General features: G+C 49.6%; 2 protein-coding genes across 10 annotated transcripts in view; both read left to right on the top strand.

Moving 5' to 3' along the window:
* The first annotated feature begins 16 nt into the window (after window positions 1-16).
* On the top strand, window positions 17-13,110 carry dbf4b (DBF4B-CDC7 kinase regulatory subunit). Its single transcript, XM_018728387.2, has 12 exons — window positions 17-147; window positions 1,211-1,360; window positions 1,518-1,721; window positions 1,884-1,934; window positions 2,210-2,279; window positions 3,192-3,241; window positions 4,011-4,050; window positions 6,222-6,267; window positions 7,466-7,597; window positions 8,156-8,294; window positions 8,973-9,100; window positions 10,444-13,110. The coding sequence occupies exons 2-12, from the start codon at window positions 1,214-1,216 to the stop codon at window positions 11,771-11,773; spliced, it is 2,337 nt and encodes a 778-aa protein (XP_018583903.2). The 5' UTR covers window positions 17-147; window positions 1,211-1,213; the 3' UTR covers window positions 11,774-13,110.
* Window positions 13,111-14,000: 890 nt separating this feature from the next.
* The window catches only part of LOC108919648 (disintegrin and metalloproteinase domain-containing protein 11-like), a 30,714-nt gene continuing 18,312 nt past the window's right edge, over window positions 14,001-26,402 (top strand). For 4 of the 9 annotated variants that reach the window (XM_029246974.1, XM_029246973.1, XM_029246970.1 and 1 more), the window contains exons 1-9: window positions 14,001-14,393; window positions 14,752-14,915; window positions 17,700-17,782; window positions 18,497-18,563; window positions 22,635-22,717; window positions 22,816-22,897; window positions 24,879-24,939; window positions 25,212-25,330; window positions 25,714-25,788. In XM_029246974.1, the coding sequence (XP_029102807.1) occupies window positions 14,354-14,393; window positions 14,752-14,915; window positions 17,700-17,782; window positions 18,497-18,563; window positions 22,635-22,717; window positions 22,816-22,897; window positions 24,879-24,939; window positions 25,212-25,330; window positions 25,714-25,788 (774 nt within the window). In that variant the 5' untranslated portion in view covers window positions 14,001-14,353. The remainder of the gene's footprint in view (window positions 14,394-14,751; window positions 14,916-17,699; window positions 17,783-18,496; window positions 18,564-22,634; window positions 22,718-22,815; window positions 22,898-24,878; window positions 24,940-25,211; window positions 25,331-25,713; window positions 25,789-26,402) is intronic. The other 5 variants (XM_029246976.1, XM_029246978.1, XM_029246975.1 and 2 more) reach the window with 3 other exon arrangements.

The following is a 26,402-nucleotide window of genomic DNA, read 5'->3' as shown; positions in this document are numbered from 1 at the left end:
CCCGGATGTGAACAGGAGGCCGTTTCAAATCTGCAAGTCGCTCGGCGAAGCGGAGGCTACGGCGGCGCGCTGTGCCCTGCGGGCCTAGTTTTAACACCGAAATAGCCAGCGTGCGGGGTTTTGGGTTCTGCGTTCATTTAATCGAAGGTAATCTGGTGTAGCAGTGTTTAAAATTGTTGTCTTTTTTTGTCAGCTTACTGGTCCACAGTGCAGTGTCGTCTCGCAACTGGCACCTTTTTTTTCCAGTTTTTTCCTTGTAAGCCCACAGTTCTGCTGTTCTGAAAACGAAATGTAATGTTTGCTCATAATAATTACAGTTGTTACAATGAATGTTACACTTAAAAAAAAAAAATGTCAAGTCTGTTCACAACGCTTTGTTTGTCAATGTCAGTTTTACTAGGTCAACGTTAGAATCTTCCATTTTATCATTATCTCTAATGTAGCCATGATTATATAATATATAATTAAAGGTGTTTTCACAAATCCTGTTCAGTTCTGATCGACTGATTGATCACATAAACATGTGCACCATTTATCTTCTTGTCTCTTCTAGTTTCTTTTCTCTTCTCACTTTTGTCTCCATGGCAACGCTGCACCTCCTTCTGGCACCTTTAGAATCACCAGCACTGAGGAGCATGAGCTCTAAACACTGGACTTGTATGAGTTTTATCTGTTTGGGTTCTTCTGCTGATTCTTTGAGCTCAGTGTAAATACAATTGCACCACAACTTACTGGTGTTATTAGAGCACAGAGAGGGAAAGAAAACTCAATGAACTGGAAAAAATGTTGGGAAATCCATCCATGCCTCCAGCACTAGTGTTTGTTCCTTAATTTATTGGAACAGAATACATTATATTCACTATAATATCAGTATTTTATTCATTTTACAATATTAAGTGAAAAGTGTCTGAAGGAAATATTTAGTTGTCATAATATTAATGTTCGGTGATGTCCGCAAGAAAATTGCAGTGCATTACTGTTTCAGAAAGGATTTGAGTACTCACAAGGGACATGTTTCCTGAGTTGTCACGGGGGGGGGGGTCTTTTTCTGCTCCCACAGAGCTCATGTGGCAGTTTTTGAGAGGGTTATTATTTTGGATAACTTGATTTATTGTCCATCCAAGTTGACTTTAATGTCAATAAATCAAATGATGTAATTTTTGTACACCAGGGTATTCTTGCTCCATTGATACATGGTGTTTTCTGACAGGGGATGAAGCGCTGGACACAGGTGCAGCAGTTACTGGGGTTACGCTCCCCTGGGGTTCGGCCGCTTTGCGGGAAGTCCTTCTACCTGGATGAAGTGAAGAGTCGCCACTGCGCCGCTGTTCTTGAGGAAGCCATATCGTGGCTTGGAGGGGTGCGCAACGGGGCACTGGGGACCTTGATGTAGACAGGATATTTTGGTTTGACAATATTGTAGCTCTTTTGTACTTGAACAGCATCTGTACTTTTAACAGGAAAGTGACTGGAAAATAATCGAGATCCATTTCTGGTTTTGGCTTCTACTTTTGCAGACGGTAGAAAGCTTCCTCAATAAGGATGTCAGCTTTGTGGTGTCCGGCAGCCGGGAGGCATGGCCGGGCCGTGCGTCAGGACGGGAACGGGAACGGGACGGGGGGGTGCTGGAGAAGGCTCAGCTGATGAGCCCCCCTGCGTGTGTCAACCCAAAGGATACTCCCTGCAGGAGCAGTCAACCCCCTGTTACACCCAGGCCCATAGTAAGTGCCTCTCAGCAAAAGTCCTCACTTATTTACTCTAGCATCCAAGGTCAGTGCCTTTAGTCTGCAGCGATGTGTGTGAGGAACGTGCTGGTTGTGAGATGGGATCAGTTTTATTAAGTCCGTTGTGTTCGATACCGTGTTTTTCTCTCATTTGTACAGGCGATTGAAAGTCGAGGAAAGGCCCTGTTGGAGAAGGCCATCTGGAACAACGTAAGTGCCAGTGGTTCGTCACACCCTTCAGATACAGAAGTTGCAGGTTCAAATCCGACCTCCAGCTGTAGTACCCTTGAGCAAAGCATTAACCCTGAATTGCTCCAGTGAAATTACACAGCTGTACAAATGGGTAGATAATTGTAAGTAGGCTAAGGCTGTAAGTCGCTCTGGAGAAATGCATCAGATAAATGTGAAATGTTAATGTAGTTATGGACCATCTGTTTGGAATGTGAACACCGAGGACACTAACACTTATTTTGTGTGTTGCACAGGAGCGCTGCCGCTGGAGCAGTGTCCTGTCTAAAGCCCGCTCTTGGGGGGTCAAAATTGTGCATGTGGATGATATCCTTATGATAAGCAAAGCATTGTGGGGAAAACGGCACGTGGAGAAACGCAGGACTGACGATACTGCTCTCTTTTTGTCAGGCGGACTTCTATTGAATGTGTGGTGTGGAAGAAAATTTCAAAATTTTATGTGTTATCTAGTAGTTACCATTTGATTGAAATATTTTTCTACAGATTTCATGTCAAATGTATAAGCATGTCTACATTTTATGTATAGATTATATTTATGGGTACAGAATTGACTGTTTTCAGCTTTTAATATACAAAGTGCGAGTTCCAGATTTGCGCAGGAATTTTTCTACCTGACCTTTCACTAGGAGAGTACATGTATTCACACACAGTGTATTTGTGACACAGCAGGTTGCATAGTGGTTAAAGACACACCTCAGTACAGTACACTTCTACAGGTATTTGATCTGAAATACATGAGGAAAACATCCAGCTATAGAAACAGTTAAAAAGTAAATTACTAGAGAGAGAAATTTCAGCTCAGTATGACCCTGTGATGTGTTACTACTATCACTGCTATTAATGATGTAGTAGCAGTAATGATCATGTAAACAATGGCGAACCTGTAGGCAGCAGTGCCATAAATAGCTGTGTGTGTAAGTCAGGAGCCCTATGATAAGTCAGCAGTGGAAACACAGAAAGAACACTGTCGCAGATGCTGGAAATGAGCTGGTTAGAGGAAGGTTCACACACATCCTGTATTTTTTGTAAAGTGTTATTCTGTGGATGCGAATGTATTAATGGAGAGAGAGGGTGTCGATTTTTCAGCAGAGCTTTTAGAAAGTATTTTAACGTAGGCTGGAGTCAAGCTCTTCAATAAAACCTGTTTCCATGTGTTGTGCTGCAGATCTTTAAAGCTGTGTGCAGTGTCTGTTTTGCTCCCTTAAATCCTAAGTGCAGATTTCCTGGAGTACATAGAGCAAGCGGTGGTGGAGAGCTGCCAGTTCAAGGTAAGGCATCTGGAAGTAAGGTACAGTTCCCTTAATTCATAGCTTTGCTTTGCCTTGAAGGTGCCATGTTTGTCAGGATGGTGTCAGGTGTATGAGGCATTGACATCACCAGGTAACGTTCTCCATCACACTGCTGGTGTGTGTCCAAGTGCTGCGGTGGATAGTCTCTGCTTACAGAGCAGGAGGGCTGATGAAGTGCTCTGCTCACACAGGGATGGCAGCGTGTCCTGGACTGAGGATCTCAGTGCATTTATTTAGTTGTCTTAGTCAGGAATAATGACATCCAGCTTCAGGGGTGCAAATTGTTTAAATCTGCATAAGTGTTTACTGACCGGGGCTTTTTCTCTCGGTATAGTCCAGCACTGAGTCAATTTAATAAAAACGACATTGTCTTTATATCTGAGAAGTCAGTTACCCACTATGACTGTTACTGGTTAACTTTGTAGTTAGATGAGCAGTTAAAGCAGCTGCCTTTGGTACCAAAGATCACAGGTTCAAATCCCACCTCAGCTGTAGTACCCAAGAGCGAAGTACCAATCCTAAATTGCTACAGTAAAATTACAATGGGTAAATACTTATAACGTTAAGTTACTTACACGTCACTTTGGAGAAAAGCGTCAGATTAATAATCTGAATAGTTATGCATGTTTTACAAGGATTAATATCATATTAGGAGGTAATCTTTTTCTACCCAGCAGTGACTGTTAGAAAACAAACAGAATGTCTTTAAGAGGTAAATGTACCTTAAAATATTTTTTTCTCCTCCCAGAGATCTCTTGTGAAGTCATCTTTGTCACGGATTGTCAAAGGTCAGCCATCTTTACCCATTAAAGTTGTAATGCGAATGTCTGAAACAACGTGCTGTACATACGGTACGTCCTCCTTCGGTGCTGTGGGTTTTCCACATGAGGACACGACTAATCTTCATTCATCTAGCCTTCAACAAGTAGTAACAAATAAAGTCGACCTCATGTGACAAATAACACACGGCAGGTATTGCTTTGTCTTTACTCATTCAGCCATAACATTGAGCCAACATGCAGAAGCCATGTGTATCAGAAGTGTGTTTGCCCCATGATTCAGTAGCTGTGAGGTTTCCTTTTTCAGCAGTGAGGTTAAGTAATTTCGCTAAGAGTTTATCAGTGTGGCACAGTGGACAAGTTCCAGCCCTCTGCCCCTCAAAAAGTGCTGCAGGTCATGGGTGTTTGGTGTTGATTTAACGCATAGCTCTCTTGACATCGCATCCCATCTCGGTGGAGTTGAGGTCTCGACTTTGAGTCGTCTTCTCTCGTCCTGCGGTCACACATGTGCTGGTACCCTGAGGACAGTTGTCCCGTTGCATTATCCTCGGTCAGCCGAGCTGTCGGAGGGACAGCCTCCCGTTTTGTCTGCAGAGTGATGCCAGGGGACAGGCCATCATAGGAAACTCCAGGTCCCATAGCTGCAAAGGATCCGCAGATGAACGCCCCCGCACCCCCACGCTTGATGGTTTGAATAGCAGGTTCTTTTCCTGAAGTGTGGTGTTTCAGGCAAACGAGTGTTATGACCAAGCAACTCTGCCTTAGAATTATGAGCAGCAATAATTGCTTCTGTGAGGTCATCAGATACTTTGTGTTCTTATGGTACGTGAACAGACATTGAAGGCTCCCGACCAAACTATCAAGGTTTCTGCATTTACGTATAGATGGTAGCGCTTGATCGACTCATTGTGTGAACTTGATTAGTAGCATCTGATTCTTAATTATGGAATTCCCACTCCTTATGCAGATAACATGTTCCTGAAAAACCTATCATATAATGGACACAACAGGACAGTTTCCTTTCATTAATTACTCTAACACTTACTGTCTCTGCGCTCATTCAGCACTTTTGTCGCTCTTGCACACCATGCACTTAACACTCACAAACTAAATGTGCATACATACGATTCTCAGTGTTTATGTATTAATCAGCCTATGATAAAAGAACAGCATTAAAGACAAAAGAAATGTATGAAAACGATGTAAATGAATTCACTCATTGTACAAACTGACATGGTGCCACCAATGTACCACTTTTTCGCAACTTGAATTTGCACTGATCGCTCCGAGCACGTCGTTGCATTGTCACTTTTAAGTATTCTGGCTATTTATTGTTATTGGCATTATTTATTGCTTTTTTTGTTTGTAGTACTATCTATTGTGCTGTCTCTAGTCTGTGGAGAAGCATTCAAGCAAGAATTTCATAACTCTTTGTACACGGTACTTGTACGTATGACAATAAGCCTTGAATTGAATGGGATTGAATTAAATGTCTTGTCCCACTCAGCTGTCGGGAGGCTCTCAAAGTCCAGAAGTGGCTCATCTAGATGTGCAGGAATAGCTCACAGGCTGAAGTAGGGGAATAGAATGAATCTCCTGGTAAAGTTGAATTCTTGTTACTCCAGTGGGTGTGTCTCAGGGGTGACCGTACTGTAGTAACTGACAGAGGAGCGGTAAAAGGGGGCACTTCCTCTTCCGCACAAGCCCTCTGCCTGTCGACTCATTCGGTTGAGTAAATAATGCCAAAGTAGCGTCTCTTATATGGTGTTTGTCACGTGAGGTCACGACTCCGTATGGACCACATGACGTATTGGAAGCAAACAGTGGAGAGATGCAGTACTTTCTTTTGCCGCTTCAGGGTAAGCGTAGCGCTCTGCTCTCTCACTTGGCAGTTCAGTCCTGTGGGGCTCATTCCAGTAGGTCCCTCTGGTCTCCTTACCCCACCTGTGCTCAGAGAAAAGGAGTTAAATTGTGCCTTAAACAATAACGGCGATGCAAACTGTTTGGTCTGCGGTCTCCTGGACTCGGCCCTACATGCCCCGTAGCGTGGGGCTCTGGGCGGATTGTGGCCCATTTCTAAGATGTCAGTGTTGCTAAAGAGTAGCTCTATCCTCTGCGAAACTGCTTTGAGGAACCTGTCCACTTTGAAATGACCATTCCTTTGTCTTCCTCCCACGCAGCAGGAGCGCTGAAGCCCCCCTTCTTGAAGATCGAGGACTGCAGCAGGTGCGGAGATATCGCTTCGCTTCTCCAACTCCTCCCCCGAGCCGTTCGCAGAGCTCTGTGTCGTGTCCCATCTGTCTGCACCTCCTCATTACCCCAGGAGCGCCGCGTGTAACAAATTAGAATAATAGGGATAAGAAGAAAGGTTCAGTGGGGAAACATCAGCCCTCCTGGCCTCCCTCTCAACTGCCCCTGACCCCCTGGGCGTAAAGGGATCCTCCCCAGCTGAGGGTGTCGGGGCCAGAGCTGCAAGGCGCCACATAGCTCGCCCGGTGTACGCGGCTAAAGTTTAATCAGGGGATGGGGCCGAGGCGGTAAGCGAGGTGCTGCCTGCTGGGGGCTCGCTGCTCGCATGGCAGGTGGGGTTTCGTTCCTGCACTCGGCACCTGCCGCAGAGCCCATGGGGGGGGGGGTGCGTGCGTAGTGGGACGCGGTGTGGCCCTGTTGGTAACCAGATGGGGACGAAGGCAGTCGAGGTGACGGCGTAAAGGAACCCTTTCGACACCTTTCGGGACTTCAGGGCTCCTGCGTCGCCCTTCCCGCCCCTAGCAATGCGTGGGGTTGTATTTCGCCTCCGAGTGCTGCGCTACGAGGCAGGGAGCGAGTGTCAGTGTCAGTGCTCACCGTCTTGTCCTGCCAGGCCACCTGCTGCACGTGCTCAGGGCAAGTTATCGGCGCCTTTTTGAACAGAAACTTAACTCTTCAACATTTAACCTTCACTTAGTGTGCTGGCACTGGCCTGACTTGCCCTGGACTCCAAGGCATCTCGGCCTCAATTCACTTTCACTTTTGGCTTTTCCGTGAACAGCCACTGTGATGTTTACACTGATTCGTTTAGGTGATGATTTTCTCGAAAGCCACTTCCACTGTCAGGCTTCTTTCATTGATTAGCCCGGCGATACAGCAGGGTCATCGGAAATGGAGCGACTTTCAGGGTAAACACCTTGATCAAGAGTATTACCGCAGTCGGTAAGGTCTGAGCCTGGGTCCTTTGAATGCTTGCTGGCAGCATTATTGTGTCTGTGTCACCTACTGCGCCACATAGTTTTCACGGCGGTGCCTGCAATGAACCCTAACCCTTCTTTTGTGACTGTCCAATGATGGTACGTTTTTCACCTGCAGTCATTTCAGAGTTACATGTTTTTTAGGCCAGTTCCGTTGTGCCTTGTCCCCAACGGCTCGTATTCCATCATTTACGCAGGAAGTACCAGCCCCTCCGCCTGCAGCCCGTGAGTTTGCCCACGCTGAACTACGGCGGCAGGTTCAGCCCCTTCGAACCACCTGTTCCCACACCTCCTCCAAAGCCGAAGGAGCAGGGACGCAGCGAAGTGCGGTAAGTCGCCTGGCATCCACACCGTGTCCCTGCAGCAGCGCTGGACATCCAGCTGTTGCGAGTTGTGCAGGACTGTGTGTGTGTGTGTGTGTGTGTCTTTGTGCTTGTAGCGCCAGTGCACCAAATCAGCGTATCCGTGTATAGAGTTACATGTACCTCAAGTGCCACTTCATTACCAGACATACCAAATCTTTGTGTGATTGAAAAAGGAAAATACTTCTGCTTTGCTGCCATTTGCATGAAATTGACAGCTGTCACTCCAGATGTTACTCCAGCAAGGAGAGAATGATCTTACCACACTGGAAGTCATGGTAAATTTTTGTGAAGATTTAAATATGTTCTTTAGAGATTTGAATATGTTCTGCTCATGCCAAACCACCTTTTTAATCATCATCTAGTGATGCACCATTCATACACAATGTCAGACTTTGTCACTATGCTCCCCGTTTGAGGCCGAGAGAGCTCAGGGTCCATACTTTCTCCAAATGTGTGTCCTTCGTGTACCCTGAGCTTCCGAAGGTTCTGCGCCGAGCGCCGGTCTCTCCGTTTCCGCTGTAGAGAGAGGAGTCGTGAGCTGAGGACGAGCCAAGGGAAGCCCCCCAGCCTGCTCCCGCTGACTCCCTCAGCACAGCCTGTTCGCAGGAAGACCCTGGGCTACTGCGAATGCTGCCAGCTGAAATTCCAGGATCAGGAAGAGGTGGGAGCCGTGACCTGGAGCAGATACACCACCGTGCGTTAGTGTGTCTGCCACACGCTATGCTCCTGTGGTTCTGCGTGGAGGGATTTTTGTCCTTGACATGTCTGCTCCTTCTTATCCTTCATCGAGTTATTTATTAAATTCTAACTGTGATTTAACATCATAACATTTTTAGTTCTTTTAAGATCCTTCAGTCACAAATACTATGAAAGTAAATTTGTACATTTCAGTAGATCTGACAGAACACTTCATATCCGATCAGTCATTATAACACATACTGGACTGAGAAATGGCTCATTACAGAAAACTCCAGGACCTTGATGTCTGTGTTATACACTGTTTAATTGCCTGTACTGGCTCTTATGATGCACTGAGATGTGGGAACAGGACCTTGACTTGTCTTTTAGTGAATATTAATGGTCATCTTTATGTGCTCAAGTCTTCCCTGCGTGCAGCTCTCCAGAGCATCGTCACGGGACGTTCATCTCGGCTGCGTTTCGAACCGAAGCCTCACTGGGCACTTTGCTCCGTTTACTGTGAGAATGTGATAAGATGCAAGTGTACTGGAGTGGGGTTCACACACCTTTAATGCAAAGTGTCATTTCCCTCCACGTGGGGGGTGCCAGGCAGCTTCGTGGGCTCAGCTTTATTCCCTGCTGATGGTGTCTTCCCCTGCAGCACCTGCAGTCGGAGCAGCACCGCAGGTTTGCACAGGACGCGTCTCAATACAGTGTGGTGGACCAGCTGGTGGCTCTCATGCAGCCCAGTTTTGTAGAGGTTGAAGTTCATGACCTTCCACTCATAAGGTGGGTTTTGACTATCTGCTAAAACTGCCTGGTGTTATTTGTGCTGGTAATGATAGTTTGCAGTCGTTCTTTTTGTGTTCTTACAATGAAGCGTCTCATCTTATGTTTACATATAATTTGGCCCATGAAATTTGCATAATGGGGTATCAGGTTGCACTTTTGAGAACCTCCTTATGGGATGGATATTTCCATTCAAAATATAAGCCTTGGTGACATCGAGCACCATACCTGACAAGCAGCACATAGTCATAGTGCTGGTTTTTCTTTGCATCTTAGGTGTCTTGTAGCTGTTTACCCTCTTGCAAGCATCTCTCAGAAATCCTGTGAATTTTTCTGGTTTAAACGTTTGAAGATAGTACTAAAAGAAGCTGAAAAGACAAAGCAAAGTGTTAACTTCCAGTTGAAAACTATGTACATTTCTCCCGAAAGGCAGTATCATTAGCAATGACTGACTTGATATTAATTTATGGCAAATTATACTTTACCAATACAGTTCTGTGCAAAAGTCTTAGGCACTTAGATGTTTCACAAAAATATTTCTTTGACGGTTATTTAATGTCTTCTGCGTTGGTGTCAATGGGAAAGAGCATATTTTACATTTCCAAGCATTCCTTTTGCAAAAAGTGACAGTATTGCAGTAAAGGTTTTGTATGTTGTTAAAGTAAAATGGTAATAAACCACTTTCCAAATAGAGAACTTGAGGTCTTTGTACGGCACAGCAATTAAGTGAAGGAGAAACGGCTGTATAAAGACAATAAAACTGTGCGAGGGTCAACCATACTGAAAATGTGAGGTTCTGTAAGATGTGGCAGTTTAACTCTCAGCTCCTACACCATGACGAGAGTGAGTATAGCAACAGGGCACAAGGTGGTCATCCTCGGGACAAGCGCTTGTTGATGATGGATGGTTACCAAGCTTTGTAGGGAGTTTATTAAGAGCATTGTTTCTGGAATAATTCTCACTTTGGGGCTTTTTTTCCCCAAGTGCCTAAGACCTTCGCACAGTACTGTAGCTCAGCAGAAAGGGGTTCCCAGCATTAGTTTATTACACTAACTCCAGAAATTGCCTAGTTGTATATGTCATCATATCAATTTTTATATCCCATTTAAAAGCAGCTTCTTAAAGCATGGCAGTTTCTAAATTTTAAACATGTGGGATGCAAGTGTGGAATTAAAGGTGCCCAGAGAAGTTCAGATATGCTGGACTTAGTTTTAAATTACATATGAAGTGTGTGGATCGGGTTCTGTGGGTATCAGGATGCAGAATCTTTGACCATCTTGTAGGCATTTATATTCAGTGCCAGCTTGACCTCCAGGTGTAACATAATGCTGTTGTCTTGCCAGGTTGCCATCTCCACAGGCTTTGGAGGCTGATCCATTTGTGGACATGGAGCCTCAGGGGAACAGTGATACAGAGCAGGCCATCCAAAATCTGTTGTCCCTTAGCTCTCCACTCCAGAGGACTGCGCACCCAAACCTGTTTGTTCGGCATGAGGAGGCCATAGAGGTTAGCGCTGAACCTCCTTTAAAGACAGTTTCCATTCCCAACTCAACGGAGCAGGAGGTTGCGAGCCTAGTTCTCCCAGGTGCCTTGACTACTTCGATTGCAATGCCTAGCTTGGTGTGCCCACAAACGATGTCTGCATGTGGAGTTGCACCTGGTAAGCTGCAGTCAGAGCAGAAGAAGCAACCAGAAGATGACCATCTCCAAATGGAGACCTGCAAGGTACCAGAAGATGACTTGTCAAGCTCTGGCTGTTCCCCTGCCTTTAATCCATGGAGTTCCCAGAATCCCAGGAAGCGTAGCAGGTCCTGCATCCCCAGCACCAGGACTCCAAAGAAACGGAGGACCACGTTGAAGCCAATGTCTGACCCCAGCATGGGTTGCACCGTTTTCCCAGTGAAGCCTCAACTGGGATCTTTCAGTCACTGGCTGGAGCCTCTCTCCAGTGCGGTCTCCTCTCCTGGACAAGGGAGCTGTCCAGGCATGGACCAGCAGGACCAGGACCGAGAGAAGAACCACGAGCAGGAGCATGTCTCTGCTGCTGGAGATGGAGAGATGAGCCAGGACATGGAGCCTTCCTGCGGCCGTGGCGCTCCCCTTGCTGACGGTGGTTTCTCTGAGTCCTACCTTAATCGGGGGGTTTGCGAGAGTCCCCTCCTTAAAGAACATACGGTGCCAGAGCCGTGTGCCAGTGTTTTTCATCGTGATGTGTCAGAGTCCCATCCCATTGTCCCCTTGCCCCCTCTAGGAGTGAACACCCATCAAGCACCTCTGTCCTTCAGAGATGGATTAGACCCTGTCTCAGCTGCGGTTGTGTGCAGCCAACATTTCCCATCACCTCTGAGCTTCAGCCCCCACCCATCACTGTTGTTCTCTGCCAGCCATGCTTGCCACTACCAGGAGGTTCAGGACTCCAACAACCCCCCCTCTAACACTTTATCCTCCATGTGTACTGAAGCCCTGATCCCGGGCCCTTCTGCCTGCTCTCCTTCCTCTGACTCAGACTGGGACTGTGGGCTCCTGTCGCACTTATCCCACCCTACCACGGGGGGACACTGTATTTTAGACATGGAGCTTCTGCAGAGGGAGTGCGCAGGAATGCAGGACACCAGCTACGAGTCTCAGCTCTTCTCTGTCCTCCAACCCCCGACTCCTCTGCCGTCTTTATGAGGCGAGGACACAGACCTGGTTGTGTCCTACAGAACTTACAAGCCCTGCATGTAAGCGTATGCAGTTGAGTGAAGCACGATAGTGTTGTTTTGAAAATGTTCTCGTTTGAAACGCCACTTATCACAATGAGGACAAAGTGGGCTGGACCCCCCCCCCTTCTGTATTTATGACAGTGTACTTTTGGACACTCATGCAGAGCTGTTTTCTCAGCGAATAAGCTACTGCCAGTTAAAGAGCTCTTATAGACATAATATTAAAACATGCAGCTAAATAAGGAATACTTTCAAGGAGATGATTTTGAAACGTGCAGCTGAGTGAAGGATATGTGATCCAAAATATGCCGAGTCGTGCTTCTCTGCAGTGGTAGCGGCACCATAGCTGATGCTCGGTACCATCGATTAGTTGCTTTTATTGAGCTGTCAGATGAAGTTGCCCTTTGACACAGTGTCCTTCAGCTGTTCGCCTCATTCATGTGCAGCTCGTATTGCGTGTCCCTTGTTGACTTTGTGCTGCCGCTCCGTGACCTCGGAAGTAACGAGTTGTTGTTAGTTTCTTGAGGGCTGACGGGGTGCTTGTCCCTCCACAAGCGCAAATGTCTTGCTGGGCACGGAGCAAATTTCCGCAGGTTCGAGGATCGTATACCACCGTGTCCGAGTTCGACGTTCTGCACGGCCTGCTATTCGCTCGGTTGTCTCTGGTCCCCTTGTCGTCCGTCAACACGCTTTTCGTCTTAGGTCTGCGGTGGATGCTGTCGACAGCTCTCGGTCAGCACGCCTTACCACGGTAGCAAGTGTCCGGGTGACCTGTGACTGTTCCATCCTGATTTTTGTACATGTTTACAGATAGTTCTCCTTCAGTTCATGACGCTGCCTTTCACTGGACACCGACTTGGGTCCATACGGAAGGTTGTTTTCGAGAGGAGAGTAAAACCTGCAGCGATGGTCTGGTGAACATGGAATTCTGGGAATTACTGTGACGGCAGGTCTCACTCCTGAGGGTCACCATCTGTGCTCTTTTTTTTTTTTTCCCCTTTAAATATTAAACATCATTGCTGATGTCTTTTCCCATGGCTCTACCGCTGTGTCCCTCATTCAGAATGCGACGAGATGTACCGCGGTGTTGAAGGCCCTCCCTCCAATTCAAGCGTGTTTTTCACCTGAGCTTTACAGCGGACGTATGTCCTTACCTCCTCTTCCCCTCGTTCTCTTTAGCCTTTATTAGGGTTACTTCTCAAAAGTGCACCTTGTGACAGTATTGCTACAAGTGGAAACATCTCATTACTGTATATCATTTGTTTTGATTTTACTTTTTGTCAAATAAAACTTCCTAAAAGTGAATTGGTGTGCCTTTTTGTACTTTACCATGTTTTGTCCAATATCCCTGCTCTCGAGTGCTTTAGGCTTAATTGCAGGTGTGTCTGGTGTAACAGACTGATTCTGTTTTGAGAACAGAAATACAAATATCAATATTGGAGAATTGGATAATGGAGCCATAATATTTCTTAATTCACAGAATAAAGTTTGATCCTAATATGTACTTGTTTTAATTTTATGGACAGCAGCTGCTGTGCTATGTTTCCATTTGGACCCTATTTTAAGTATTTTTATAAACAGCAGGCTGAACAGCTGTAGTGTTCAGATTGTTTGAATACTGATACAAAGTGACTGTAGCTGTTGACATTTACACGTTTACCCGTTTATACAGCCACGTGACTTTACTGAGGTAACTAAGGGTAAGTACTTTGCTCGAGGGTACTACACCTGTCCGGACTCCCCGCAGCGCTGGATGGGAAGAGAAAGTCCTGTTTCAAGGTACAGCCGCAACGGGACTAAAACCAACAACCTGCCGAGTGTGACGTGTGATGTGAGAGCCCAAGGCACGCGCTACGTGCGGCTGTGCCACTGCTGGAGCGCGGGTCGTGGTCCGGAGCCTATCCCGAAATCGGCTGTAGTGCCCGACAGCTGGACAGCTGCGCTGCTGCTTATTAAATATGTGCGAAAAATAATTGAAAACGTGTAGAAATATGTATAAGACGGTATGTAACGCTATAAAAGAGGAAATTCCGGCTGTGAGACGCCGGTGTGTGTTTCTCCGCGGGCAACGTAAGTAACGGAACAGAACGGTATGGGATGGGTTCAGTGCCCAGTGCCCAGTACCCCCCCCACCCGCTCCAACGTACTTCAAGTGAAATCGTGTGTGTGCGGGACATCTCACACACACACACACACACACACACACACACTACCGCCCCGCCCTCGCGCACCTCCGCAGGAGACCCTGTCCGTGCACAGAGCCGCCCCCCCCGAACTCGTTCATTCGCTCGCTCGCACTCGCACTCACACACACACTCGCTGCCGCGTTCCGCAGTACGGCTCGAGCCCTTCCGCGTCGGAGATCGACGGGGCGCGCGGAGCCGCGCGTGCACGTATCTACACACACACACACACAGACGCGCGCGCGCGCCCATCAGCATCATTGGTCCGCCGGTCGTCGTCGTCGTCGTCGTCGTCGTCCTCGTCAGGTGCTCCTCGGTGCTGCTCGCCCACCGCCGGACACTCTTGGCGTTACTATGTGAACACGATGCTGGCGCTGCGATGCCTGCTGTTTGCTGCAGTGACAGGTGAGGGGCGGGGCGGGGCGGGGCAGGGCAGGGTAGGTGGCGGGGCGGGGGTGCCGGGGCACCCTGGCACCGGGGGTCTTTGGGGGGGGGGCGGCTAGTGGGCATGGAGTGACAAGCAGCGATGCGGGCGCGCGGTCGGTACTGTACTGTACTGTGCTCGTGCGCTTGTTTGGGCAACGGATACCCCACAGCCCCTCCGGGGTCACGCGGAGGGCGCTCAGGGCATCGCTGTAGTGTAGCAGCGCCGCCGTCGGGTCAAGTTACGCTGGAGAAGAAAGGCGCGAACCGGGCCGTTCAATGTCCGGTCAATGTCCGGTCAATGTCCGGTCACTGCCCCCCCCCCCCCCCCCCCTTCCAGGCTGGAGCGGCTCCCTGCTGCCGCTCCTGCGGGACGCGGCTCCCACGGCGGTCCCACGGCATGTGTGCAGACCCCAGAGGCTCGTGCAGCAGAGCCACGCGCAGGAGGAGACTGTCCACGGGGAGCTGGACACCAGAGTGCGGAACCGCACGGAAGGGAGCCAGGTGAGCGCACGTGCCCCGCAGGACCGTCCGTCCCCGCTCGCGTGCCCCCGGTGGCCCTTGTGAGCTAGCCTACTCTGCACCTGAAGGTTGCGGGTTCGAATCCTGCCTGCGGCTAGAGTCTGGTGGCCTCGAGCAGCAGGGTATTTACCGCGAACTGCTGCGCTAAGAATGACTCACGTGTCACTTGTAGGACAAATATAATATATAGTTATAAACATATAGATAACAATGGGAAGTGGAACGTCTCTGCGTTGGAGGAAACTCGCACCTAAAACAATCAACTGCGGTTTGAAAGAAAAAAGAAAAGAACAAAGTTGTCCGTCTCTGTAAGTGTTTAGTGAAACAGTTCTTGTTCTCTTCCAGTCCACGAATCGATTCTTTCCACAAACTTGGACATGTTCCGGTACGTTTTTCATTTCTCATAGTTTTCTGTCGGACTCGGACCCTCGTGCACCGCAGGAAATACCCGGCTGTAGATCCCTTTAGTGCGGGGACCGTAGCAGGAAGAGGACCGAAGCGTCCGCTCCTCTCCCTCCACCTCTCCCTGTCCCGTGTCCCCTGTCCCATGTCCCGTGGCCCAGTATGCCCATGTCCTTGGCCTCCGCGATAGACTCTGGGCCGCCGCGACCTTGCGCGGGACAAGCGGTTACGGCCACGGATGATGGGTGCACGGGGGACAGATGGACGGCCACGGTCGCGTTTCATCCCCGCTGGACTTGGCTCCTCGCTGCTCCGTTATTCAGCCGTCAGTCATGGAACGAGGCAGCGAGGGCTTCGAGTTCCAGGTGCAGCGTCGTCGTTTCTCCAGGGGTTTCCTCGGAGACCTCGCTCAGACACCTTTATGGGTCGGTCACAGAGCAGCAGTGGACAAGTCGTAAGAGAAAGAGTGAGGGGACACCTCATTGCTGTGCCTCTCGTCGCGTCAGTGTGTCCTCACACTTAACGGGATGCGGGAGAAGTAAAGAGCTCCCCTCTACTGCAAGACACGCTTGAGTGGCCAGGGGTTGCTGAGAAGGTCCTTAGTGGGGTCCGTCATCGCTGTGTGTGTGTGGCTCGGTGGTGGGCGATGGATGGTGGCTGGTGGACAGCGGACGGTGGGAAGCGACAGCGACGTGCTCATGGCCGCTTGTCGCCCTGGTGGACAGGAGAGACCCAGGACTTGCAGGACTTTACTGTCACAGCTCAGTAAAAGAATGCGAATCAACGGTCCGCCTCCGGACCCCCACCTGACAGCAGACGGCAGGGCGATGCGGGACAGTCCCGAAACACAACCCCGCGTGGACGAACGTCGCTCCGATCACCTTTCGCTCTCCGCCTCTCGGGTTCCGCCACTAGACATATTGCCCATCAATCGAGAGCTGTTTCTCGCGAGGCGCTGCGGTCGCGCAACCTTGAGCCGCCTGGCGCGGTCAGCGAGACGGACGTTCTGGGTCCCGCTGGATACCTGCTGTCTTTTTGAACCATGTCCGCACAAACGCGGCAGAACACGAGACGACCAAGAGGTGCGTCACTGACCAGTGTGACAATGTCCAAGTGTCCATGAGATGCTGTCCCCCACCGTCTCCTGTCGCAGTGGTAACGGCGTACCTGCCCGTTACACCGAAGCTGGACTTGCTCTTGTTTGTGTGTGTGTGTGTGTGTGTGTGTGTCGCTCTTGGGGCTGGGGGGGTAAAACCGTACTGTAGAGGTGAAGGCATCACAGGACCGTTGGAGCAACATGACCCTCAGAGTCCAATGACCTTCTCACACACTTCAGCTCAGTGTGAGAAAGGGGTGGAACGACCGCACAACATCTCAGCTCCTTCAGTGTGAAGTGACCGTTTGGAGAATGAAAGTACAATATGCTGCCTTGTGGTAAAATTAATATATACATTATCATTTTTACTCACTTTGTGTGACGTGTGTGTGTAATTTATTGTCCCTCAGGAGATGCGTACGATGGTTCTCCCTCAGCTTCACGGTAACACAACCCCCCCAACCCCCCTCCCCACTTATGTCAGGCTGCTCGAGGGCAGTGCTGTCAGAGTGCTCTCTATTTACCTCAGTATTTACCCTGTCACAGGAGTGAAGGACCTAGAGCGCAACTTGTTTCGCTCTTCTTGGCGTCACTGATCTCTCGTTCATTTCAAGTCCTGCCGTCGCGTCTTTAAAGGGCAGAGTTTTACCACAAGTTCACCCCGTGGTTAATCCTCAGAGTCGCATGTCATGTTTGTCGTGTGTGTGTCACATGAGTCGTGTCATGTGTGTCACGTCAACTGATAGGGAGTCGCTCTCTCTTTGTTGCACAAGTTCGGAAAGTTTATGGAGCACTAAGGAGATCGGGGGAGAAGTGCTTGACCGAGTCCTCTTCTGGAACATCGGGAGGGATTCAGCAGTTCCGAGGGCCTCGGGGAGATCGTTCCACCACGCTGGGGCCAAAGTTCGGAACCTTGCCGATTTTGAAGCTTGCACCTCTTGTGGGAGCACCAAGCAGACGGAGGTGGAGGAGCGCAGAGCTCTCGCTGGGGTCCTGGGAGCAATCGTAGCGCTACAAATAAAACGAGAACTCGCACATTTGTGTGGGCTGTTTACCTAGTTTACCTTATTTACAAGTGACACATTATGGGGTAAAAATGGACCCACTGAGCTCGTGCGTGGAGACGGATGTTCCTCTGAAGACCTTTTTCTTTGATTGTGCCTTTGCTCAGAGGAGTGTCTGCCTAATTTCTGCTGTGACCGTGGCACGTTCCTCCAGTTAATGACCCCCCCTCTCTTTCACCCTCCCCGTCCCCCCCGTCCCCCAAGTCCCAGGCTGTCCATTTGGCCCAGAGCTCTTTCCTGCTGGAGGCCTTTGGGAGCTCCTTCATCCTGGACCTGCAGTTGAACCAGTGAGTGGACCCTCGGGGTGGGGTGGGGTGGGGGGTCACGCTGTCACCGCACTGCAATGCCTTCACCCCACAGTCGCTGGCTCTCAGGGGAGGGCAGGTTGGCGCAGACGTGTCCCCCGTGCCGCAGCGTCCGGCACACGCATCCCTCTTCTCTGCTCCGTCCCTCGAGAAGGTGCGCTGAGGGCGGCAGCTGCATTATTCATCGCTTCCTCCAGCGAACACGACACCCTGGGGTGGTGGTGGTGGTGGTGGTGGTGGGGGGGTGGGGTTAAACTGCTTACAGTACATTAACAGCGATGAAGAGGACGATTAGACTCACTTATGAGGCTCTGATATTTACACTGATCACATTGTACTTCATAGCTGCGCTCCTTTATTCGCTGCGCGACGCGGCCGACAGGGTTTGCGCTGCGCCCTGCGGTAGCGCGTACCGCGGTGAATCATTTCACATTCCGCCGAAAGACTCAGCTGCGAGAAATGCTTTGGCACCTCTATGTGTGTGGCAAAAAAATCAAAAATCAAAAAGTTTTGTCCCGCATGCCATGTAACGGCGAGGACCGTCCCTCGTTTCGCTGGCGCACGCTCCCGAGACGCGCCCGTCGGAGCTGCGACATACTGTGTCACACACGTGTGTGCGGTCGTGTGTACGCTCATGGGCGCTCTCCTGTCTCCCTCCTGTCTCCCTCCTGTCTCCCTTCTGTCCGCTCTGTGCAGCGATCTCCTGTCCTCGGACTACGTGGAGCGCCATTTTGACGAGGACGGGAGGCCGGCGCAGACCGAGGTAAGAGAGGCACACGTTTACTTCGAGGGCTCTTTTTCTGGCACTTCAGCGTGTGCACGTGTGCTCATGGCTGAGGAGCTGGACATACCGGACACACCGGACACACTGGAGACACGGAACACACCAGACACACCGGAGACTTTTTCCACACTGGACACACTGGACGCACCGGACACACCGGACACACTGGACACTGCGGTGCTGCTGAACAAGTGTGAGGAACTGAATCGTTATCCTAGTGAAACCCAGAAAATACAGAATCCCTTTTTCAGCTGCTCATTCTGCTCTTTGGTGTCTCTCGGCAGCTTCTTCTACTTCAGTTACGCGTTCAAAGTCATCATCGCGGTCGTCAGCGGTCATCTGGGGACTCTTCAGTCGTTCTGTTAGTGGTGTCGAAGAGCAGACGGTTTTTTTGGGGGTTGGGGGGGGCACTCTGCGTGTCGTGTCGTAGAGCCTCTGTGAGTGTGTTCGGCAAAGGGAGCGTTTTTAGTGTCGCGTTCCATAGAAGGCAAAACTGGCTCAAGAAAAAGTGGAAGAGAACAATTCGCGAAAAGAGCGAAAAAGTGTCGATTCGGTGCGAAAACGAGGAGCTGGAAGTTCTGTCAGTCATCAGAGGTCATCGCTTTAATACCTTGAGCCTCAGATGAGCTGAGTGAGCGGTCGCCTGCTCTGTGTGTGTGTGTGTGTGTGTGTGTGTGTGTGTGTGTGAGTGAAGCATGCGATTGGTCAACGGAGCGGCCAAGGAGCTGCAGGGACCTGGCATGGTTGAACCTTCCTGTTAACCGTTGGGTCGCATCACCTTTGGAAGCGAGAGGTTATTGTCCCTGAGTCCATTTGTCTTTGGGGACCTTTGCAAATATGAACCACACACACACACACACACACACATACACACACACACACACACACACACACGTGTTTTATTTTATTTTCACTGCATTTGTTTCTCGCTCATCATGTTAATCACAGAACTCTGAGAAGAAGCACAGCTTCCTTTCTCAAGGGTACAATAGCAGGGCCCTTCTGGAAGTTTGCTGTAGTCTGTGACTCCAGTGTACAACCTGCTCCTTTTCATTCATTCATTCATTCACTATTGATAACTGCTTGTCTTACTGCAGCATCATGGAGGTGCAGGTCCTATCCCTGAAGGGCACAAAGCAGGGTACACCCTGGACAGGACCCCATATCACTGTGGAGACTGTCTCACTCCACACTCACACAAACTCACACACACACACACACTGCAGGCAATTTAAAGCCGTCAAGCACATGTCTTTGGACTGCGGGAAGAAACCAGAGCACGCGGAGGAAACCCCTGCGGATACGAGGAGGACATGCACCCTCCACAGAGACTGAACCGCACTCGGGACGCGAACCCGGACTCCTCCCTTCCTCCGAAGCTAAGCGTGTTACCAGAGAGCCGTGTTTAAACCGTACTTAATCCGCAGAAACTTCCACGTGATTCCGTGGGTAACGTGTGCAACGAAAGGCACGGAAACCTGAAGGAGGGCACATCTCGGTAAACAAATGAACGTGAATGGGATGTGGGCGTTGCTGCGTACTCGGCCCAACCCCCGCCCCAGCAGATCCACGCAGGGAAACACTGGCACGCTCACACACCGGCGCTGCAGCACCCTGGCCCTCCACCCACTCCCTCTGAGTCTCACACGCCCACCTAGCCAATCAGGTGCCCGTTTCCATGGCACCCGGCGCCCGGTAGCCTCGGCCCACACTGGCCCAGTCCTGTCAGTCAGCCGCTGGCAGAGGGAGGCAAAATAAAAGGGGGGGAAAGAATGAAGTGGCGAAATGTAGAAGGCGCAGCTCAAATACTGAAGTGAGAATAAAGGGCCATTGTGTGAGCGCGCGCCGCGGTGCCGCTTCCCTCTGCCGAACCCGCAGCCGCGTCGCCAATTCACCCCATTTTACTGACCTACATACTTGTCTCTCGCTTCGTTATCGAGTCTGTCCTGCACCGGTCGTTCCTCCCCTTTCTGTGCTCGGACAAACTTCCCCATTAAATTACACCGATGGGTGACGCTGAGCTTTACCTTCCTCCAGGAGCAGCAGAGGAGAAGAGAAAACACAGAGAATTATGGGAAAATCACAGAGGGAGAGGGAGACGTACACTGGCGCAGAGAGGGAGGACCACCTGGGTGTCTCGGGACAGAAATAGCCACACTGTGAAAGGTGAACGAAAGCGGAGGGGTCAAGTTGCAGTCAGTTCGAGGTCCGTCCCACCGGGGGCAGGAGGGCTCTGTCCTGGACACGCCCCCCCGCACTTCCACTTCTGTCTCAAAGTCTCTGAGCGCATGTGTTAAATTTTTTTAAAGAGCAGTGGACTTTATCGTGAGGCTGCTGGACGCAAGTGTCACGAAGGAAGAGTTGTTGTGGGAGGAGCCTGCAGCTCAGGGGCGGAGCCAAGCAGTGCGTACAGCGCTAACGGTCACGGTCAGAAGCGCCATCAAATGACGGCGCGTTGCCGTCGTTTCGGCCTTCTGCTTTCTTCGAGAGCCACCGAGAACCAGCGGAAAGTGAAGAGATGGCAGCGTTACACCACAGTTTTTACAGCAATGTTACATGAAGGCACGTCGCCACCCGAGATTCGGACACCTGTCAGAGCAGTGGGTGGTAACCGAGAAAGAGAGCGGAGGACTAATGTGAGAAAGTACAGAGAGTTCATATATCGTTCGCCCCAATGCTGTTTTTAAGTTCCTCGCCATATGTGAGCTAACGATAAGCACGATGACTTGCCGGTGCTCTCTGGGAGTCTGGGCAGCTGGTCTCCGTCTCCGTCTCCGTCTCCTACAGACCAGGATCCCAGGGCTCGACTGGCGTGGAAAGCAGACATTATGTAATATATGCAGTTTGCTGGGAACGCACACAGAAGGGGACACAGTCGTACATATTTTAACATGGAAATCATGCACTTACATAATGAGATCTGCGCCCTGGACCGCACACACAGCACATGAACACACACACACAGCACTGCGTGCACTTTAAGCACAAGGGTTCTGTCACAGTCAGAAGATCCTAAATTTAATTCAGCTCAATTCCATTTATTTTGTATGACAGCGAAGGTCACCAGGGCTCCTGATATCTCAGATGATGGTAATTGTTTCTTTTCTTTGTCCTCGTTTTCCATCCCCTGGGTGGATACTGTGTACCTGCTCGTCCACAGATGTGCACTTCAAGGTGACCCATCGAGTCAACAGCGGCGAGTCAGATGAGGACAGCACCGTTGTCTCAGCATGAGTAGCAGCGGTAGAGTTGTGGTTTGAGCTGCTGCCTTTACACTCTATAGGTCACAGGTTTGAATCCCACCTTCAGCTGTGGTACCCTTGAGCAAGGTACTTACCCTCAATTGCTGCAGTAGAATCACCCAGCTGTATAGATGGGTGAATAATTGTAAGTCGCTTTTCAGAAAAGTGTCGAATAAATGAACCCATGTAAATGAGGAGGAGTGTAAATTCGTTTGTAGCCACAGTACATCTGTGGGCCTCGAACCCAGGTGTATGTGTGAGAATATGTGTGCCTGCAGTGTGTGTGAGTGTGTGTGGGTGGGATCTGGGGACTTCTTAACAGAAGAGTAGGTGTGTTGCATGTGTGCAGTCCAAACCGTAGCGGTAGAACGGACACCTGGCGCTCATTTCTAACAGCCTGGGGTGAAACACTTGGATTTCAAAAGTTTGAGCGCACCTGGGCAGTACTAGTGTGGAACGAACTGCACGGAAGAGGGAAACCAAAGCAACACACAGGTGTTCCTCATGTGTGGGAAGAGGAGACATGGCGCCTCACTTCCTGATTTTACTTCCAATCGAATGTCTCAGGAAAAAACTAATGTCTATGAAACTGCAGACAGGTGTTGCAGGTAGAATGATGTGTAGTGTGGGCTGTTGTCGTACGTGTACTGGATTGGGATCAGATCATCTTTATGGGGTCAATGGAAAGGCTGCTGCTTGACTTTCATTAAGGATGATGTAAGCTCTCTCACTCACTCACCCACCCATCCACTGGTAACCACTGTAATGAACTAAGTTTAACATGGCTGGTTCCGGGCTGTGTTCACAGGGAGGAGAGCACTGCTACTACCATGGGCAGCTGCGGGACGTTCCCGCCTCCTGGGCAGCTCTCTCCACATGCCATGGCCTGTAGTGAGTACAAACCCCTTAACTGCTGGTGTTCCTCTGGGTGGCCCCTCCACTGCCAGAGTGACCTCAGTCATCCATCTCATCTCTTTGTCTCTTTGCAGCGGCATGTTCTCGGATGGGAAGTTCACCTATGGAATCGAGCCTGTTCTGCACGGCAGTGGTCAGGTTAGCCGCGATGGGCCGGTGCGAGTATTAATCCTCTTATATAATATCACCTTGATGCATGGGGGGGTTATTCTGACGTGTGTACACTGGAGTGCATGAGAGAGAGGAGATAACCGCATCCCTCTATGGATGGTCAGGGAAAGATGAAGGGAGTGGCCGATGGCACGGTGATACATGGTAGTAATATCTGCCATGGCCCAGATGATGTAAGCACTCTTGTGCTATCGGGAACCCTCTCCATTCATCCCTCACAGCTGGAGTGTGTATCGGCTTAGGTGCTGACTCTTGCCCTGGTGCCAAGGTCCAAAATTTTGTTATTACACCTCTGAGCTGAAGTCCACCCCTCTGCACAGAAGCACACCTTCCCGGTGCGCAGACAGCCGTTCTGTGCTCATCACTCGAGTGTCGAGGTCAGGATGCATTTGTGTCTGTTATGGAAAAAGTAACACAAGACAGAAAACCTAATACTCTCTTACTGGGAGGGGCACCGATTGAATTATAACTCCTGCAACACTTTCCAGATCAGTGAAATATACATCCGCTGCCTCAGGTTGTTTCATAAAGAGGAGCCTTCTCACCACCTGCTCTAGAACACTGCTGTCATATTATCCCCCCACTGATATGTGGAAAGTATTGAGTTGACGCCACAGAATCCTGCTGATGTAGCGTCTTCTGGAAGAGCTTTGGCGACAGTGGGGCGGCAGGGAGGAGCCAGGGGAAGGGGAGAAATTTCCATCCAGGGTTCACCTGTGGCACGTCTCCAACAAAGTAAACAGCGGGGAAAGTTTCCACGACAGGACTGACGCCTCCTCATTCCCTCTGTCTCCAGCAGGCTGAAATGTTCTTAGCTTTGAGCCAGACAGCGATGCCATCTGCAGATAATCGTCAGTCTGGACTGTCAAATGGCTAAATTAGTCAAAGGAGCTTTTGAATATTAAGCGATACTGGGTCCTCAATTGATATTTGGACAGTACATGGCCATCTGGCATCAAAGAGCATCTCTTGCGCATAAGAAATTCACCTATTTGGGCTATCCAAATTTTGCAGATTAGCGGCTTTGGATCTGCAAAGGCCAGACGTTTTCTGCCCGCTGATATACTTTTATATTTACTCATGATGTCTAGTGCTTATTAACTAGGACTTAAGCTGACACCTTTTCAGCCCAGGTGAGTTGCAGTGGTAGGTACACTACAGTAACACTACCTACAGTCATTCACTCATGTACACAGCACAGCAACACGCTCACACACACTACGGGCAATTTAGAGTCGCCAGCTCACCAGAAACACAAGTCTTTGGATTGCAGGGGAAAGCCAGAGTAGCTCAAGGAAACCCACACAAACACTGGGACGACATGCAAACACCACACTGATTGACTGGGAATGGAATCCGTGTCCTTTTACGCCATGCAGGCTCTGTGAGACAAGAGCGGAATTTGCTGCTCCACCGTTTCACCCCCAGTCTATTTCCTAAGGAGAACTTTGGGCTCAGACATTGTGACCAGAAGGACTCAGCAGTTTTCCAGTAGGACTTGTGATAATGTAAGCAGAGCTGCATTTCATCGCTGTCTGAGACGGGTCGATGAACCCTTTCTCCAGCCCATTCCATCCTCCCTCTTCCTCCTGCCTTTCCCTTGAGGCACCAAATGGCTATTTGAGTACTTAATGCAGGTCCAGCTTGTCTCCTAGTTCAAGAAGAGCAGTGCACTCTAGATGCTTTATTGAGGATTTGTTTTTGTAAGCTCAACCCTTGTGTTTCTTCAGAAAGATTGTGAGCTTCTACATCAAATAATCATGAGATTATCATGAAAATAAAAAATTTCACTTTCACATTTCGCTTTCAGCTCCACCTTTCAGGAGGTCTCACCGGTTTGCTCAAATCCCCTTAATCTGTCTGAGTGATTTTGTGTCAGGGATATCAACCAGACTGCAACTCTGCAGATGATGGCAGTGGAGCCAGACTCCAGCCCTGTGACCCGTGTCTCTCCTTCCCGGTGCAGGAGCAGAACCACCACGTGGTGTACCGGATGCCCGCTCTGGAGCTGCCCCCCTTCTGTCCAGGTTTGAACTTTTCTTTTAACACCGCAATCCCTCCTTGCTGTAGCCTCAGTGCACTCATCTTCCCCCATAGCTGCTGATGGGGCTTCCCTTCTCCTCCCCTCCTTAGTGTGTCGCTCCCCACGCCATTGACCGTTGATTCCCCTACCAGGTGGCTGAGCAAACATGAGCCTTAGTGCTGAGTGGGGACATCCATGTGAATGTCCATGTTTCTCTCAGTCTGCTGTTCCTCCCCCCTTTCTTACTTCAACATCTGGCCACAACCCTCCCCCCAGGCTGCACAGAGCACAGCAGCAATGGCCATTTGGATGCTGGTTCTGACAGTGACGGTGATGGAAGCTCTGAGATGGAGCAGCCCACCTTCTCAGAGGGGCTGAGACGCTCAAAGAGACAAGTAAGGGACGCTCTGAAAACTTTACTAAGCATTTTATTTATCGGACATTCAAAGGGCGCTTAAGTGTTAACAGGTGATAGACATTGGGCAGTTTGTAGCGTAGTGGTTAGAGCTGCTGCCTTTTGACCCAAAGGCTGCAGGTTTGAATACTACCTCTAGCTGTAGTACTCTTGAGCAAGGTACTTACCCTAAATAGCTCCAGTAAAATTACCCAGCTGTATAAATGGGTGAATAGTTCTACGTAGCTTAACGCTGTAAATGACTTTGGAGAAAAGTGTCAGATAAATGAATAAATGCCAACGTACGAATGATAGCAGCTCATCCTAAGCCAGTAACTGGTGTCATTTCTGCAGACTGAAGCTTCTTTTTAACACCCCCTGTAGGTGCGTCGGGCACCCCCTACGGTCCAAACGGAAACAAAGTACATTGAGCTGATGGTGGTCAATGACCATGATCTGGTGAGTCTCGGTAATTGTCCGTTTATCTGTATCAGTACAGCAAATTACAGCCTCATAGCTCCTGGGCTGCGTTCAAACATGGGTTCGAGTCCAGGTCAGCGCGTCTGCGGTTTGCATGTTGTCCCTGTGTTTACGTGCCTTTCCTCCCACAGTCCAAACATCTATGTTTGAGTGAGAATTACTGATTTCTTTGTAGTCTGTCAGCGTTTGCTGTCCTGTCCCGGGTGTACCCTGCCTTGTGTCCTCTGCTTCCGGGATAGGCTCCAGACCCCAGTGACCCTGAATTTGAAAAACAGTTATTGACAATGAATGGATGAATAGATATGTGCACATCTGGAGAATTCTATAGTCGATGAGTAAAGAGAGACCTATAAAAGTTGAAATGACTCTTTGTGTTTCTACTGGTAATAACAGTTTGCTCAACCTGGGTAATAGTTATTTCAGTGACTCTGGAATTGCAGACACAAGTCTGTGTGTGTGTGTGTGTGTGTGTGTGTGTGTGTGTGTGTGTGTGTGTGTGTGTGTGAGCGAGAGAGAGACAAGGAAATGGTGATTAAAAGCAAACAATGGTGACGCTGAATCAGGCCCTGTTGTTCATTCCAGTACGACTCGTC

The sequence above is a fragment of the Scleropages formosus genome, chromosome 20 (assembly GCF_900964775.1).
Source record: "Scleropages formosus chromosome 20, fSclFor1.1, whole genome shotgun sequence".
Lineage (NCBI taxonomy): Eukaryota > Metazoa > Chordata > Actinopteri > Osteoglossiformes > Osteoglossidae > Scleropages > Scleropages formosus.
The sequence above is the reverse complement of the archived record's forward strand: the minus strand, read 5'-3'. Positions and strand labels throughout refer to the sequence as shown.